General features: G+C 40.7%; 2 protein-coding genes across 9 annotated transcripts in view; one reads left to right on the forward strand and one right to left on the reverse strand.

Annotated features, from left to right (window-relative positions):
• Nucleotides 1-1,198, forward strand: part of LOC308246849 (GTPase IMAP family member 8-like) — a gene marked incomplete at both ends in the record, with an annotated part of 29,753 nt that extends 28,555 nt beyond the window's left edge. The window contains 2 exon segments of the mRNA XM_080665182.1: nucleotides 497-708; nucleotides 710-1,198. Of these exon segments, the coding sequence (XP_080521308.1) occupies nucleotides 497-708; nucleotides 710-1,198 (701 nt within the window).
• A 3,914-nt stretch (nucleotides 1,199-5,112) lies between these two features.
• Nucleotides 5,113-17,819, reverse strand: part of HECW1 (HECT, C2 and WW domain containing E3 ubiquitin protein ligase 1) — a 156,840-nt gene continuing 144,133 nt past the window's right edge. For all 8 annotated transcript variants that reach the window (XM_080666300.1, XM_080666296.1, XM_080666302.1 and 5 more), the window contains 4 exons: nucleotides 17,254-17,400; nucleotides 15,758-15,872; nucleotides 12,848-13,046; nucleotides 5,113-8,150 (listed from right to left, as the gene is read on the reverse strand). In XM_080666300.1, coding sequence (XP_080522426.1) covers nucleotides 8,039-8,150; nucleotides 12,848-13,046; nucleotides 15,758-15,872; nucleotides 17,254-17,400 — 573 coding nt within the window. In that variant the 3' untranslated portion in view covers nucleotides 5,113-8,038. The remainder of the gene's footprint in view (nucleotides 8,151-12,847; nucleotides 13,047-15,757; nucleotides 15,873-17,253; nucleotides 17,401-17,819) is intronic.

The following is a 17,819-nucleotide window of genomic DNA, read 5'->3' on the forward strand; positions in this document are numbered from 1 at the left end:
GTGCTCCATCTGGAAATCCACAGATGGTAGGTGTAGTTGCTTTTTCACAAAAAGTAATTCTATGGAATAATTTTTCAAACACACCCAGGAGGTTTTGCTACGGTTAGCATTAGTTGCCAGTGGGAAGACATAGTCACAGCAGGAACAGAAGACAGAGATGAGGTGAGTAGAGTAACAAAGCACTCACAGGTGCCAGGGAGCCAGAGAAATTACTCGAAAAAGGAGCAGATTGAGAGAGAGGACAGTAGCATGTGATTGTGGGGGGTGAGAGTGATGGGTGGAGGTGGGTGAGCGCGGGGCAAAGACTGTGGTCCAAGTCCTGCTTCGGAGTTCACTGTGTGCCTGGAGGAAGCCATCCGTGCTCAGGGCTGGAGCTGCTCTGGGAAAGCGGCCCTGACGCTCCCTGAGTGTCCTGGGCTGCAATGTGTGGCATCGCTTTGAAAGGCGCACCCAGGTCAGCCCAGGGTCATGACTCTCTCCTGCTTTCCTCCGACAGAGACCCTGCCCATTGTCCTCGTGGGGCGGAGCGGGACTGGGAAGAGTGCCACTGGGAACTCCATCCTCGGGAGTTCCATCTTCTTCTCTCAGCTCCGGTCCCAGCCGGTCACCAGGAAGTACCAGACAAGCAAGAGGACGGGGGCGGAGCAGGACGTGGTGGTGATGGACACTACTGACCTCTGCCTGCTGGCCAGCCAGCCAACCATCCTAAGAGGCGGTCCGACACTCTGTGTTCAGCCGTGAAAGCAACACGGTTCTAGTCCTGGTGCTCCAGCTGGGACAGTTCACGGCCCAGGACAGAGAGGTGGTGAGGACACTGAAGACCATCTTCAGAAAGGATGTTATGGAATACATGATTGTGCTTTTCACCCGGAAGGAAGACTTGGGGGGCGAGGACATTAAAGATTACTGCAAAAGCACAGATAACACATTTCTTAAGGAGACCATTAAAAAGTGTGGGGGGCTAGTTTGTGCTTTTAATAACAAAGAAACTGGCCAAGCTATGGAAGACCAGGTAACAGACCTTTTGAAAATGGCCAATGAGCTGATACGTAACCGTAAAGGGCGTAACCGTAAAGGGCACAAATACTCCTGTGGACCTGTGGATGGGGAGAATGTCAGCAAAATAACTGAAGATGCCCAGGAAAGGCAATATTACGGAAATGCAATCCTAAGACAAGTAAAAAGTTTCTTTTCATAGGTGGCTGAAGTGCCTGGGGTCTCTTTAAGTTGGAGACGCACTCAGGTGGGGGGGGTATGGGAAGATTGGTGGATGGGAATCAGGTTCATGACTTTTAAGGGCTTGAGAAATCAAGACCTCTCACCTTGTGATGCTTCGTCTCTTTGAGGTAAATACATTTTCAGGTTGGGGTAGGTAGTAGATTATAAAGGAGCAAGAAAAAATAATGTAGTGAAAAAGGTCAGAATCAAGTCACAAGAATTACCTTACCTTTGCAGGTAGATTGGAGTCAGGACCAAGGCGAAGGCCAGCCTGTGGCCAGAATACATATAGTTACACAAGAGTCAGGGCGTCCAGATACATGAGAGCAAGGCAACGTCTGGGAAGTCCTGGGCGTGGCAGAGAGGTGCAGCTGGACTCCTGTGGGCCACCCCGTGCCTGCCAGGCCCGCTGGCCCTGAGCTGTCCTTTCCTGGTGTGCTGGCTATTCCGTTGTGCCCTCTCCATTTCTAGTCTGAATGCAAAGGGACCCAGTCACCCCTTCTTTGTTGTCCTGAGGAAATGAACAAGACTGTGAGGTTTCAAATGACTGTATTGTTAAATCATCACAGTGAAGTAGACTAGAACAAAAATCAGTAAAATTGCCAAGATTAGACAACTTTGCAAAATTTTAAAATTCTCAGTATAATTCTAGATTTCCTCTGGAAAATGTTATTGAAAACTCTTTTGCAATTTTCTCCCTTCTTTATCTTGAGGGTTAGGAATTATGTTATATAACCAGAGAACTCACATAATTATGGTGTAAACACCTTAGGGGCTTATGATGTCTCATGTCCGGGGGACAGGCCGTCTGAGGCAGGTGCCGTGTCCACGGTCCAGCTTCATTCTCACGCAGTCTCCGCACTTCAGGTTGCCACTGGGTTCCAAGATGGTGATGTTCTACTCACAGGTGAGCAGTTAAAATTGAGAGCTGCCTGATGGAGGCGCTGTATGAGGCAAGAACTATGGAGTCCTCTTTCAGTAGATGTAGGGCCAGATGTTTTCAATATTAACCACTTTGGAGATAATTTAGGGACAGGATCTATATCACCTGCTTTTGTTTTTTTTTTTGGAAGTATCAGCTTACTTTTAAGACTGACCCATTTATAAGGCATGGACTGTCACCATTAATAATTTTGTATCCTGCATAACTCTTATTACGACAAATTCTGGAATCCGTGTATGTAATTATACTCCGCTGAGTGAAATAATAAAGATGAATGATATTATGAACTTATGTCCTCCTGATTCCTGTTTTTCTGACTTGAGGAAGAGCCTGGCTCCTCACAGAGGCAGGAGATGCCTCAACTTGGCAGTATGGAATTACCTCAAAAAATGAAAAATGGAACTGCCTTATGACCCAACTTTTCCACTTCTGGGAATTTATTCAAAGAAACCCAAAACACTAATTCAAAAGATTGTATGTACCCTTATGTTCACTGCAGCATTATTTACAATAGCCAAGATTTGGAAGCAGCCCAAGAGTTCATCAATAGATGAGTGAATAAAAAAGCTGTGGTACATTTACACAATGGAATACTACTCTGTGGTAAAAAGGAAGAAAATCTTACCTTTGCAAACAGCATGGTTGAACCTGTAGAACATTATGCTAAGTGAAATAAGCCACTTAGAGAAAGACAAGTAACATATGATTTCACTCAAATTTGGAATTTAATGAACAAACTGAACTATCAAGCAAAACAGAAACAGAATCACAGATAGAGAGCAGGCAGACAGCTCTGGTGTATTGGGGGAGTGGAGGGATTGAACAAAAACAAACAAACAAAAAAATAGAACTCATGGACATGGACAACAGTGAGGCGATTGTGGGGGGTGAGAGTGGTGGGTGGAGGTGGAAGAGAGCATATAGGGGATAAATGGTGGTGGGGGAAAAAAAAAGAAAGTAAAGGAATACTAAAGATTAGAAGGTAGGAGAGAGGAATAGAACAAATGATCTCTCACGGCCCTAGGAAGGAAATGAGTGTACCATCACCTTGATCTTGTTCTTCTATCCTTCTTTGAGCCACCCAGTTTGTACTCCAAGAGAAGAGTTCTTTTCTTTTTTAAATCCTCATCCAAGGATATGTTTTTATTGATTTTTAGAGAGAGAGGATGAGATGGATAGGGAGAGAGAAAGAGAAACACTGATTTGAGAGAAAAACATTGATCAGTTGCCTCTCATATGCGTTCTAACTGGGTATCAAACCCATAACCTAGGTATGTACTGGGATCAGGAATTGAACCCACAACTTTCTGGTGTATGGGACGAGGCTCCAACCAGCTGAGCCATCTGGCCAGGGCAAGAGAAGAGCTATTTTCAGTTATAATGAGTCTAAAGTAAATCCAGTAGTGTAGGTTTTTCCTTTTCTCAATCCTACCCATACTATTTTTTTCTAATAACATGTTTTCCCCCCACCAAACTAAATCAGTTTTTGACCACCATGAAAGCCACATAGTTTGTCTTTTCAAGGCTTGGAAAGAGGTAATATCATTGTGATATTGGAAGTTATTATATATGACATTGGACACAGCATTTTTGCCTACTGCTAACCCTTGTCCAAGAGTCTGTGTCCTGAAGCCTTTGTAAAAACATCTCAACAGGTATAAATTCAAAAAGCCCATGTATGCCTGGCTCAACATAAGGGAAACTCATAAAATGAAGCCTGTGTGGTTTATGTGCAGTTCTGACAGGCATACAGAAGGAATTTGTTATGAAACCTGTCCCTTTATTCAAGGATTTGTGAGCACATATTATGTTTTCTTGATAAATAATTTTTCCATGAATTGTTTATAATAGCAGCTGGTAGACTTCTGTGTTGTTCTGTTGCTTATCTCCAACAAGAGAATAGGCATAATACAAATTGTTATGCATTACCTAGACTTCCATTTGCAATAAGGAACACAGACAATGCCATACCAAAGTGAGTTTATTGACATTCCTTGAAGGTGATATGAGGGAAGAGAAAGCTTGGCCTGAGTATCACGTGACATTTCTCTTGTCAATGTAAGCAAAATCAGCCCAATAATGTGGACTTCTCCTGCTATTGACTAGAACAAAGACTTTTAGCAAAATTGTTATAGATATTTCCTTAGATAATTCAGAAGCTGCAGGAAATAGGCTGATGGACTGACATTTACTCTATATTCTACCTGTTGGCATCTATTTTTTTTTCTATTGGAACAAAGGAACTCTATGTCACTAATAGGAAAATAACACTTTCTCTTTTGATCTTATGAGAGCTGGAACACCTATCCTAGATTTTTATGTTATAGAATGGAAGCAATAGTTTTAGTGAACACTAAAATTAATAATAATAATAATAATAATAATAATAATAATAAAGCACCACATTTGTTATGTGAAAGTCTAACTAGTTTCATTTGAAAGTGTTTCATCTTGACTTTGAAAACATTTGTGGCAATTGAGAAATTTTCTGAACCCAAAATTTGGACACACGGTTTGACACATGGACTGACAATGTCATAAATGTAATATTTAAATGTCCTGGAAAGTCCAGTTCATTAACTTGCACAAAAATACACTTACTGTTAAAGGACATAGGGACATATGTTAAAAAAGAACACATTTAGATTTTTGTCATATTTAAAGCCTGCCAAAAATATATATCTTTCTTAATTTTGCATTGCCATTCAAAAAATTGTGCTACAATAGTGGTGGTTAAAATTTTTTGTCAACTTATATATGCAGGAAGTTACAAAGAACTCAGGATATTTAGAATACTTCTGATCCTACAGAGTCAATTTTCTATTTTTAAGATTATTGTCTTCATATGATAGAATAAAATGTGATATCCATGAAATTAATAATACTTTATAGCATTTCAAAAGCATTTTTCCAATGGTAACATGTTTTTCTCTTTTTTATTATTCTTGTTTATCCCTCAATTAAGGGTAATATACTTTACTAAAACTAGCTCTAAAAGATCTTGTTTTAGAGAAAATGCTGTTTATAAGTGATTAATTTTATAATATGTCATAGAGAAAACTCATACTTTAAAAGAAAAAAAAATACAAGTGGTAACAAATAGATCTGCCTTGCCCATTAAATTATATAGCTTGGGTGGTTTACATCTCCATCTGTGAAATTAATAGCATAATTTAGTCCTATAGCTGTTTTATTATATATAATGAAGAATTATACATAATTTGAAAATCAGCCTCATGTATGAGGGGATATTAACTAAGAAAACATCTTTCCAGAACATAGAAAAAAAATAAAAAGGAACTTTTTATAACAACGATCTGTATTCCTTTTCTCTTTGTTTTCCTTCCTTAAGGAGTCTATCAAAGGCTTTAATGGAATCTGGGACCCTGTTAAGCAAGCTATGCATTCTTTCAGCTGACTTTGACAGCAGGGTTGTTTTGGAAACTTTATACTTTTATGAAGCACTGTTTCTGTAATGCTTTGTGAGATACATCTAGAGTAATGACATCGGGGGCAGGGTTAGGTAAAAAAAACCCCATTTATGACCAAGTTATCTATCTATATATAATTTCTAGAATATCTTTTTCCTTCTGCATATGGGTAGAATAGATATTAATTAATCTAATCAATAGATTAATTAGATATTTGTACAAATTATAAAAGTTTCCATTTTTAACAGCTTTCTCTCTTGCCAATGCCTAACAAATAATATAAGTACTAAAAAGAGAATTGATTGCTTGAATTAATGAATATTTACATATATGTAACACCAAGTTCTAAAAATAATAGATGCCTCCTATACTAGAAGGTCCAGCTCATTGGCTTGCATAAAATAACTTACTGTTAAAGGACATATGGTTATGTATTAAAAGAGAACTGCAGCAGTAGTTTTATCCTGTTATGTATTAAAGCATTAGAATTGTGAAATGATCAGCATAATCCTTATGTTCTGATTTCATAAATAAATAATAGCTCCATTGGAATAGACAATTTTTCAGATATTGAAATGTATACTGAATTTTATAGGTTCCCAAATTCCATATTATGTAACTTACACATTCAATCCTATCTTGGGAAATATTCTTTCTAGATGACAACTGAAAGCTAAATTTCTATAACATATATATTCCCTGATTGACAGAAAGTACACTGCAGCAAGGGGTGCTGGGCATTGCAAATAATTCCTACTAAAAGAATGTTTCATATTGGAGTGCAAGGAACACAATGCACGTCCAGACACAGACTAATATAATGAGAACACGGCATGGCTTCGTATGAAATGAACTTTGTCTTATGTTTCTCACCAGTTTTTCTTCATTTCCTATATTAATGAAACAAAAATGTGACATTTCAACAGGGGGGCCCTTTCAGCCCTTCTTTTTCCAGTGAAGAAAAACACTTTTTATGTATGACATATTTCAGACAACATGGATAACAAGGTTAGAAAAATAGCAAAGGACCATTATGCTTGGGTTTATGTCAAATGTATTTGAGAGATTAGAATGTCTTTGGAGCTTGCAGTTGTTTTTCTGGAAACACTAAGTTTTCTGTGTTATCTCCTTACTGAATGCTAAAAGAAACTAATATCTATTTTGACACAAATCAACATGCCTTTGAGGTGTTAGGGCTCTTCTCTGGGAGATTGCTACGAATGAAAAAGCACTATACTGCCCTTGACCCCTAACAAGCACCATCGCTATCTGCAGCTTCTTATTTAGTGTGGTCCCTGTGGACAATCAGATGTGAAGGAATTTGAATACCATAATTAAGAAAACAGCATGAAAAATCAATATTCAAGTTAAAATAAAAATTTGTTTGTCATACAAGTAATTACCTCATTGGCTTGCACAAAATAGAAGTCATAAGATTATCTATGCATTTTTCCCCCTTCATGTGGGAGAACTGTAGCGAAACAGAACAAAATGGTTCAGCACTCAGGTATTCAAACCAACCTACTATGTCCCCCTTCTCTTTTTCCTGTTTGCTTCATCACACTGTACATAACACAATGGGGGCAGAAGCCTTGTCATTTATATTAACTACATAATGAGATATCCTTTTTGGACATGTGCACGAGTTTGTGCTTCTTGTGTGGTGAATGTTCATGAAGGGTGTGTCCCTCTTAGATTTCTCTAAGCTGAAGTTGAGCCACAATCCCCACAACCATCGGGATGCATGGTGTTGCATCAACAGAAGGTGTTTATCTTGCTGTTATTATTTGTTGGAAAGTGTCATATTTGCACCATATGTTTAGGCTAGTTCCAGCTGATGGGACTGATGCCACATATAAATTATGAGTTGAATGTAATAAAAAATTTTGGGTTTCCTACTGCTGCTTTTGCATGGATATATGCACAGGGAAAAGTAGAGCAGAGGGAAAGAAAGAGTTGATCAACTCCTAGTTTTAGAGTTGGTCGTTAGAAATTAGATATTAAAAAAAAAGGTGGCTCTGCTCAGAAGACATGGGCATATAAAAGCTTGGAATGCTTAATGCTTACAATTTCCCCTTAAATTATATAAATGGAAGTAAACATTTATTACTATTTGGTCAAGTGTAGCATAACTAGCATTCATATTTCATTGTTAGTAATGGAGGTATGTGGAGATATACACAGATCTTGAGACAGCTGTTTTTTAATATTGCATACAGGCTAGCAGTTCATTGAAAATAGAGGAGATAAGCCTGAAGGTTATATCTTAGAAGAAGGCAGTTCTTCATGCACAGCTTTTGTCCATTCTGATTTGGTTTGAAAATAAAAATCATGAAGTACCAACATCAAAGAAGAGTTGATTCAGGGAAAGGGAAATGGAAAGGGGGATTTTTCCAGAAAGGGTGGTGTCACTGTCCAGGAAAATGTCAGGCGAGTTTCCATTTCTTTATTCAAGTCCAAAAGTGCTAGTTTCTTCTACTGCTGTTAACAGCTTTTCATATAGCATGGAGTACGAGGGATAAGGTGGAAGATCCAATCTATTGAAGCATGTGTGTGCCCTGAATGGGGGAGAAAAGATTGGTGAAGGTGTTTTTTTCAATGATATAACTGGTTTGGATATATCTATGATCAGTCAGAAGCAGTGAATCAGAAGTTAGCAGAACCACCATGTAGGACCACCATAAAACATTGCGAACTAGGAAACATAGCCTTCTAGACTTGAATAGACCAGTTGAGGAAGTGGACTAACTAGAAACAGGTAGTTTGCATTTGTTTGCAAACCACACGGAACTAGAACTACCCTAGCACACCAATGGTATCAGCTTTATTTTGCAATTAAGGTGTGAAAATGAGTGTGGTTAGTGAAGGAGGCAGAAATATAATTAGTATTGGAGGGTCATATTCCCAAGCCTCCTTGCCCACCTCTGACTTCTGTGTCTTAGTAAACCACGTACATAGATTTAGAGATGCCAACAGATGGCTTGGAATTCTGAGATACAAAGCTCTGTCAGGTCAGGTGTGCCCTGGAGACAGTCCAGCTCCTCTACAGTTCCCGGTGGGACAGATAGTCTGCATTTCTCAGAACAGCTGAGCTTGTGGGATAGGCCTCCCTGTTTGCCTAAAGCGTCCCTTGCTACCTTCCCTGGTTTCTGCTTTACTTGCCATGTACTTCATCCTGCAAACTCACACATGCCAGTATCTGGCCTAGACAAGAAATGGCTTCCCTGCCATGTGCTGACACATGGACCAGGAACAGACCATTGTCACCTGTGCAGGCCTTAGAAGCCCAGGCCACACAGAATCCTCCTATGGAACTTCAAATGGGCCTGGCTGGCTGCGCCCTTCAGAGGTTCTTTGTTTTTTCTTTTAGAAACCTTGGTTGATGCCACGTCTTATACCCGTGGTTGGCAAACTGCGGCTCGCGAGCCACATGCGGCTCTTTGGCCCCTTGAGTGCGGCTCTTCCACAAAATACCACGGCCTGGGCGAGTCTATTTTGAAGAAGTGGTATTAGAAGAAGTTTAAGTTTAAAAAATTTGGCTCTCAAAAGAAATTTCAATGGTTGTACTGTTGATATTCGGCTCTGTTGACTAATGAGTTTGCCGACCACTGTCCTGTACTAAAGTAGGAAGAAAGGTAGATGGGTGCAGCTGAAGGTTAATTGAATGCCTTTTTCTCCCTAGAAGGGGTGGTAATTTGAAATGGTGTTTTGAGAAGCCAACCAGCACAGAAAAGGGCACTATAAAATAAAAAAAATATATAAAATAACAATAAAATAATTTTAAAAATCACAAAACAAACATACATATAGACAAAACTAAACAAAATCCTAACCAAAAAATAACATTTTTCCTTCATTAGAATTTTTTGGGGATATTAAACTCTTCTTTTAAATGACAAGCTCCCCAGCAGAGTTGTGTATTATTTATAACTTTGTTTTCAGAGTCCCGGTGATCAGGCTGATGCAGTGCTCAGGGAATGGGGACGATTGTTTGGGGGAGAGGGAAGGTGGTTTTCCTGCACAAGGAGAATTGGGGAGAATGTTGTTGTTTTTGCCTCCCAGCATCCATTCTTCCTTCTTTTGATAACAGCTTTCTCTTTGGCCTTGGGAAACCAAGTGTGGGAACAGGATAATAGGGTATATCACCTTAGGGATTTAACTGGAAAGAAATGTAAACATAGGCCAAGATTAGCAGAGGTCTCAGATTATTAACTAAGATTCAAATAGGCCTAAATTGACTTCTGAAGAAAATATTTTACCCAAGCTTATGCGTTTGAGTAGAAGTGGAAGAGTACTCAGTAAATTGAGCAGGATAACAGTTACAGTGGTTCTTCTCTATGTCTACAAAGATTGAAACTAGGACATACTCAGGGCTATGGCTAACTAAAGTAAGTGGGGCAGAAACATCCCAAGTGTGCATTTGGAACTTGCTGAATTAGCCTAGAGCAAGATATGAGCAGGCATAATCTTCTTGGTTTTCTTCCTCTGATCCTTTTAACTATCACTCCATGAGTGAAAATATTATAGAGAAAAATATCCCATATTTACAAAATACATTAATTCTGTCAAAGATAATTTCTGGGAGTAAACTGAAAGCAGTAGCCAATGGCACTTCTTCAAGACCCAGTCTGAACACCCAGAATTTCTTCAATAATTACTTTTATCTACAGCCTTGATGAACCCCCTTAAATAAATTTCAGTTTGTAACCTAAAAACGTCTGAACAAAATCTGGCCATTTCCCACCCCCAGGCCTTGCTCATGCTGCTGCTTCAGCCGGGAATTCCCCTCCACCCATTCACTGCCCCTCAGTGCTCACCTAAATGCCAGCGTTTCGTGTGACATCTCCTTTGGTCTCAGTCAGGGTTAGTTCTTTGTTCTACTTGCTTTTACTTTTCCTTCTTAGTGCCCCTCTGATTCTACCTCGTATTGTAATGTCTTACTACCAGGCTCTTTTACTCCCTAGACTGTAAGCCCCTCTGGGCAGGTACCTTGTTGTATCTCAGCCCTCCTCAAGGTGCACTATGGGGGTAAGCGATTGTCAAATGGTCACTCAATCTCATGTCTCTAAAACCATAGCAGGATGTCTCCTGATGACTGCAGCCTGCAAAGCTATTATTAAAATAGACAAATGGAAAGCTTGCCCTTTTGGGCTTATTTTCTTGCCAGACTTAATTCAGTAGGTCCAACTTTCGGCAGAATCATGCAAATGAACAGTGAGGGTCTGCTGCATTCTGTGGGCAAATCCAGGGCTGAAAGCTGCACCAAAGCTTTAGGCTGCTATTAATCAGCTTGGCATGGATTCTGTTTTCTGGGCCTCCAAATCGTGGAATTGTCTTCAGGACACTCTGGGAATGTCAAATCTGAGAAGGCTATGAAAATAATAGTTTAGTAAATCCTTCCATAACAGGAATTCAGCAAAGGTATTTGGGAGGCCATGTAGAAATAGAGCTGACTATAATGCGAATCTTCTTTAATAATTAGAAAATATCAGTACAAGAAAATAATATGGATCAATCTTTTCTTCTGTTTTTTGAGCAGTATTTATTATAATAGTACCTATAAAGAAGTATCTTTTTGCTGCTTCTTATTTCACTGACCAGGTTTATGCTACTCAATGTGGCATAGACAAGACCCAGTAAGTGTTGGGATTAAAACTCATGTTAAAAGAAATTCATTTATGCTAAGTGAAACAAGCCAGGCAGAGAAAGATAAATATCACATGATCTCACTCATTTGTGGAATATAATGAACAACATAAATTGATGAACAAAAATAGATCCAGAGACAGAGAAACATCAATCAGAACGTCAAACCTCAGGGAAGGTAGGGGAGGGTGGGGGTAAGGGGGAGAGATCAACCAAAGGACTTATATGCATGCATGTAAGCCTAATCAATGGACACAGACAACAGGGGGGTGGGGGCATGAATGGGAGGTGGGGGGTAATGGGGGAATAAGGACACATATGTAATACCTTAAGCAATAAAGAAAAAAAGAAAAGAAAAGAAAGAAATTAATTCTGTTAAATTACCTGGATCCTTAGAGCCTCCCTTTCTGCATTTATCTCACAATAAGTTCCTCAATATCTTTTAAAAAAATCCTCACTTGAAGATATGTTTTATTGATTTTAGAGAGAAAGAGATAGATATTGGTTGCCTCCCATAAAAGCCCCTATTGGGGACTGAACCCTGACCAGGAATCCTTTTGGTGTATGGGAGGATGATCCAATCAACTTTGAGCCACTTAGCCAAGGCCCACAATGTCTTACTATATAGCAGTCACTGTAGAGACCTGACATATATGTGGTCCTATCCTCACATGTTTTAAAGCATAGTAAAAAAATTTGCAACATTTGAGCAACTACCCTACAGAGAGTATCAAGTGATATGTTGTAGAAATACATACACAGAGCTGGGAAGAGTTACTTTGGGCTTCTAGCCTCTTCTCCCCCACACTCCTTGCCAACAGGTAAGACATTCTTCTTTTAAAAAAAAAATGTTTTCACTGATTTTAGAGAGAGAGGAAGGGAGAGGGTGAAAGAGACAGAAACATCAATGGGCTACCTCCTGCATGTCCCCTACTGGGGATTGAGCCTGCAACCTTGCCAGGGGGAGACATTCCTCTTTAAATTGATTGGGCTACACACAGATTGGAAAGTTTCCCACAACTGACACATGGACCATGATACTATAGCCCAAATACTATCAATCATTAAAAAATCATTAAGAATATGGTCTAAATTAACCTCCCAGAGACTTCTTACCTGCACCTTTCACTAATCTTCAATATATATAAAAGCCTAAGTGACCATCTGACCTTTCGACCATCTGACTGGTTAGCTATGATGCACAATGACCACCAGGGGGCAGACGCTCTTACCAGTAGCTATGATGCGCACTGACCACCAGGGGGCAGATGCTCAATGTAGGACCTGCTGAGCTGTATGTCTAGGGTGACATACCTAGAACCAGAGAGGAGGGAGTCCAATTCCGGGTGTGTCACCTGAGAACTACCCTCTCGCAATCCAGGACCCCTTGGGGGTTGTCGGAGAGCTGGTTTTGGCCCGATCCCCGCAGGCCAGGCCGAGGGACCCCAGAGGTGCATGAATCCGTGCACTGGGCCTCTAGTAATTCATATAACAATACTTAGTGTTCCAGAAAAGAATTCTATGCTAAAGGATGGTCACCCAAGCTCAAATAAAAAAGTATACTTTGCTCTCTTTAGCAGGTTTCCTGAAGTTGGCAAAAGCCTCATACCTGGGTAGAGATGTAATTTTCCCCCATTTCTCTATGCAGAAACGCCGAAGCCCATTGCTTCCTCGAAGGGCCGCAAAGCCTTCATAGGGCACACTTGATGTTCCTGTGACGAACTGAAGTAATCTTAACCTCTGCTCATTATTGAAGTGCTCCACTGCGGCCCAGAACCAGCGGATCACAAGATGCCCATCATGGTAACCTGAATGGAGCAAAAAGAGAGAGAATGAGAGGAAGTAGGAAAAAGAGGAAGGAGGGGAGGGAATAGAGAGATGAAATACACATCAGGTGTGGTAAGAACAGAACAGCTGCTTTTGATCTGCTGATTTCTGTAGTAATGGCCTGTAGATAAGTCTACAACAATTTGTGTAACTTGGTCAATTTTAAAAACAAAAGCAGACTTAGAAAGTACCCATTTTATAAAAATGATTATGTGTTCTGAGAGATGTTCTTAGAGGTGTTTGGGAACCCATCAGTCATTTCCTGCCTCATACAAATGTAGACAAGGAATGACTAGACTTAGTAGAGATCATTAGGATCCTTAAGAGACAAAACCCTCTATAATACAATCTTTTTTAAAAAAATATATTTTATTGATTTTTTACAGAGAGGAAGGGAGAGGGATAGAGAGTTAGAAACATCAATGAGAGAGAAACATTGATCAGCTGCCTCCTGCACACCCCCTACTGGGGATGTGTCCCGCAACCAAGGTACATGCCCTTGACCGGAATCGAACCGGGGACTCTTCAGTCCGCAGGCCGACGCTCTATCCACTGAGCCAAACCGGTTAGGGCAATACAATCTTTTATTTTATTTCCTGTTTTTCTGATGTCAGATCTTGGTAACGACATACCACGGAAGAGTCTAGGACTTAAGAAAGCCTGGAGATAAAGGGCAAGCTTGGTGAGTGGAAGATGCTGGGCTCTCCAGCAGCCATTGATACCTACCCCTGGAGCAGCTGCACTCAGGCCAACCATGGGCTGAGATGAGTTGGGCCCATGGAATAAGTATTGAGCCCCTCTTACAGTACAGGTGAGAGACAAAGCTTGGATCAATTACTTAAGGTAAATAATTTTTTTTTAAAATATATTTTATTGATTTTTTACAGAGAGGAAGAGAGAGGGATAGAGAGTTAGAAACATCGATGAGAGAGAAACATCGATCAGCTGCCTCCTGCACACCCCTTACTGGGGACGTGCCCGCAACCAAGGTACATGCCCTAGACCGGAATCGAACCTGGGACCCTTCAGTCCGCAGGCTGACGCTCTATCCACTGAGCCAAACCGGTTTCAGCTAAGGTAAATAATTTGCTGCTGACTTCAAATGCAAGAGACATTCAAAGGTGGGAGAAATCAATGTAGAATGAGGTAGAAGCAGGAAAACCTTCATAAAAAAGATGTAAGGTGTGAGTTACATATGCGAATGCTTTGTATGAGTGGAGGGGAAGAGGAGAACATTTCTGGTGGGGGAAATAAAGAATAACAAGAATGAGGAAGAAATATGGAGGACATAGCAAGCCGACTAGCATAGACAGGGATCTGGTGAGGACTGAAAGGAAACTTGCTGGGGAAGTTAGAGGTCCTTAACAGCCAGAGACATTTTGACTTGATACCTTAGGTCAGTGGTTTTCCTACCAGAATAAGAAGGGCCTAGAGGTCCCACAAAGGCTTCTCATGGCTGAGTGTATTGGGGAGATAAGGTAGCCTGAGGAGGTAGGTCTCTCTTCTCTCTCTCTCTCTCTCTCTCTCTCTCTCTCTCTCTCTCTCTCTCTCGTATTGATTGGAGTTTCTCTGTAATATGTTACACAAAGAAAAGGTTTTCAAACTGAAACTGTCAAAGAACTCTTCTATAAATAATGATCTTGTTTTGTGGGTAGGGAAGTAGCATGATGAAAATAACGTTCCAGGAAGACTAGTTTGGCAGTGTGAAGGTGAATAGTTAGGAGGGATTAGAAATTGGTTTTGGAGAGACCACAGAACTCTTGTAGCAAACAAAAACTAAGGTAAAGATGGTGCCAATTCTATAGGAAGTGGGACACAATTCCCTGTCAGCATGCAACCCAGCTCAGGAGCTGGCTCATGGAGGATGGTATCCCCTGATGAATCTACTCTGAGTTAGGCCAGAGATGACCACCAGGATTACTGTCAGCTGAAGGAAGGTTCAGGTGGGAAGATGGAGGAAGGCATATAGAAGAACCTTAATGAGTACAAATGTATTAAAGTAAGAGCAAGTTTTTGTAGTCTTCAAAAAGTGATGACATACATAGATATATATACACTGAGTGGCCAGATTATTATGATCTCTGAACGCATAATAATCTGGCCACTCAGTATATAGCCTATATAATAAAAGGCTAATATGCAAATTGTCCCTCGACCAGGAGTTCGACCAGCAGGCAGGCCGGCCAACCGACCATGTCCCCTCCCCCTGGCCAGGCTGGCCGGACCCCACCCATGCACGAATTCATGCACCGGGCCTCTAATATATATATATATATATATATACACACATACTGAGTGGCCAGATTATTATGCGTTCAGAGATCATAATAATCTGGCCACTCAGTGTATATATTCAACCACAAAAAAGACCTATTTACAAAAATGACCCTATTTATGTAAAATATTCAGAATAGGTAAAATCATAGATACAGAATGCACATTGATGGTTGCCAGGGTCGGTGAAGAATGGGGAGCAACTGCTTAATGAGTACAGGTTTCCTTTTGGGATAATGGAAATGTTTGGGAACTAGCTAAAAGTGATGGTTGAGCAACATTGTGAACATACTAAAAGCCATTGCATTGCTTACTTTAAAGTGGTGAATTTATTATGTCAATTTCACCTCAAAAATTTAAAAAAAACTGATGACTTGTATCTGTGATAGCTATATCATCGCAAGCCCTGCCAGCTCACCTCCCCGGTACTCGGTGTTATTCCGCCAGTCATTTAGGTCGATTTCTGCTGTGCCAGCTATCACCAGCTCCAGTTCCCTGGCATCGAACACGGAGACAAGCCTAGAGTCTATGACCTGAAATACAGATTAGGCTTCAGCATACAGGTCCAACCACATTGAAAGTTCTATTCATTATTATTACTTCTGTGGTTTAAGCTGGGAAACTGATCGTCATTTACACCTTTTTTTTTCAATGTGCTATTATTGTGACTTACACATTTTGAAATACAAACCATTCATAAGCTGGGAATCAAAACAGGGCCCACATTGGCCCGCCTGGCTGGCGTGGCTCAGTGGTTGAGCACTGACCTATAAATCAAGAGATCACGGTTCGATTCCCAGTTGGGGCATATGCCCAAGTTGCAGGCTCGATCCCCAGTGTGGGGCATGCAGGAGGCAGCCAATCAATGATTCTGTCTCCTCACTGATGTTTCTATCTCTCTCTCCCTCTCCCTTCCTCTCTGAAATCAATAAAAATACATATTTTTAAAAAAGGCCCCATGCTTTTCACTACCTCTGATACTGCCCACCCCAATGTTGTTATGAACAAACCTGACTTGACTTTCCTAGTCACATTTAAATTTTCAAGAAAACTTGCATTTTAAAGACATAAAGGTCTAAATCACTTTGAAGTGACTCAATAGCTATTAGTATTATCACGTCACTTAAAAAGTATCTTCTCTTCCACATCAAACTATAACATATTTCCTAGGAACGAGCATTAAAAGCATTATATTTTTCTTTCCTTTTTTCCTCACTTCCATTATCCCTTATTCAAAGATCTGGGAGAACCTGCTTTGTTAGGGTCCTGAACTCTGGCTTTCTGTCTCCTGGTCATGTGTATCAGGCACAATTGAACATGTATAGTGGGTACCATCTTTAACCAAACCAGTGGTGGATGAGCCAGTGACCATACTGTACTTCACTATGGCAGGGAAAGAAGACCCAAGCCCTGAAAAAACATTTACAGCCTCTTGTTTATAAACGGGAAAAGTTTGAGGATGCCAATTTTTGGTGCACAGAAAGGCTAGCCGCTGTCATTGTCCCCTTGATTTATAGCCTTGGCATTCATTATATGACACAAAGTGGCACTGTAACAAAATAAAAATCTAGTAAGAGTGGACAGTGCCTTCCAATGACTTCACTTCTTTTATCTGAATTTCATTGAATGAAAGGAAATGCAACATGCACATATCTTGACAGGAGATGTTGTATGTTTTCACACGTGGCACACCAGGGCCACACCAACACCAATTTTGTGAGAGCATTTTTTTTATCCACCAGAAGAGTTGGGTTTCCCGGGAACTCTGACCTCTCACTTATCCACCTTGCACTCTGGTGAGTAGAGCTGAGCCCTTTGCCTGCCTTGGTTCTTCTCCCTTTGCCTCACAAGCTGTGTCCAGTGATGAAGGCCTTAGCCAAAGCCCTGCCTTCTTCAGTCAGGCCTGGACCTTACCTCATAAAAGCCCCGCACCAGGGCCTCTGTCTGCTGCACCACACCACGTTCCACTCGCCACTTCACCATCCTCTCGATGTACTCCTTCTTGTTCTTTTCCGTCACCTGGGTGTTGGCTCCTCCAGATTTTAACTCCCTTTCTGTTACCTTGTAGGAAAACAGAAAGATTGTGATGCTTATTACCTAAGCTCTACGACATACAAATTTTAGGTGGATGAACTAGATACAAAAAGTCCTCTTCACATCAGTTCAGTGTTAATACTTCCTTACTTCTTTTCTTTTCCTGGAAGTTACTAAAAAAGATTCTGGCCCTAGCTGGTTTGGCTTAGTGGATAGAAAGTCGGCCTGGGGACTTAAGGGTCCTGGGTTAGATTCCGGTCAAGGGCACACACCTAAGTTGTGCAGGAGGCAACCAATCGATGTGTCTCTCTAACATCGATGTTTCTGTTTCTCCTCCTCCCTCCCACTCTCTCTAAAAATCATTGGAAGCAAAATAGCATAGGGTGGGCAGACAGTTTTCAGAGACAGGCAAAATAGTGACTGAAGAATGACAGCTTGACTTGAGA

The sequence above is a fragment of the Plecotus auritus genome (genome assembly GCF_963455305.1).
Source record: "Plecotus auritus genome assembly, chromosome: 4".
Classification (NCBI taxonomy): domain Eukaryota; kingdom Metazoa; phylum Chordata; class Mammalia; order Chiroptera; family Vespertilionidae; genus Plecotus; species Plecotus auritus.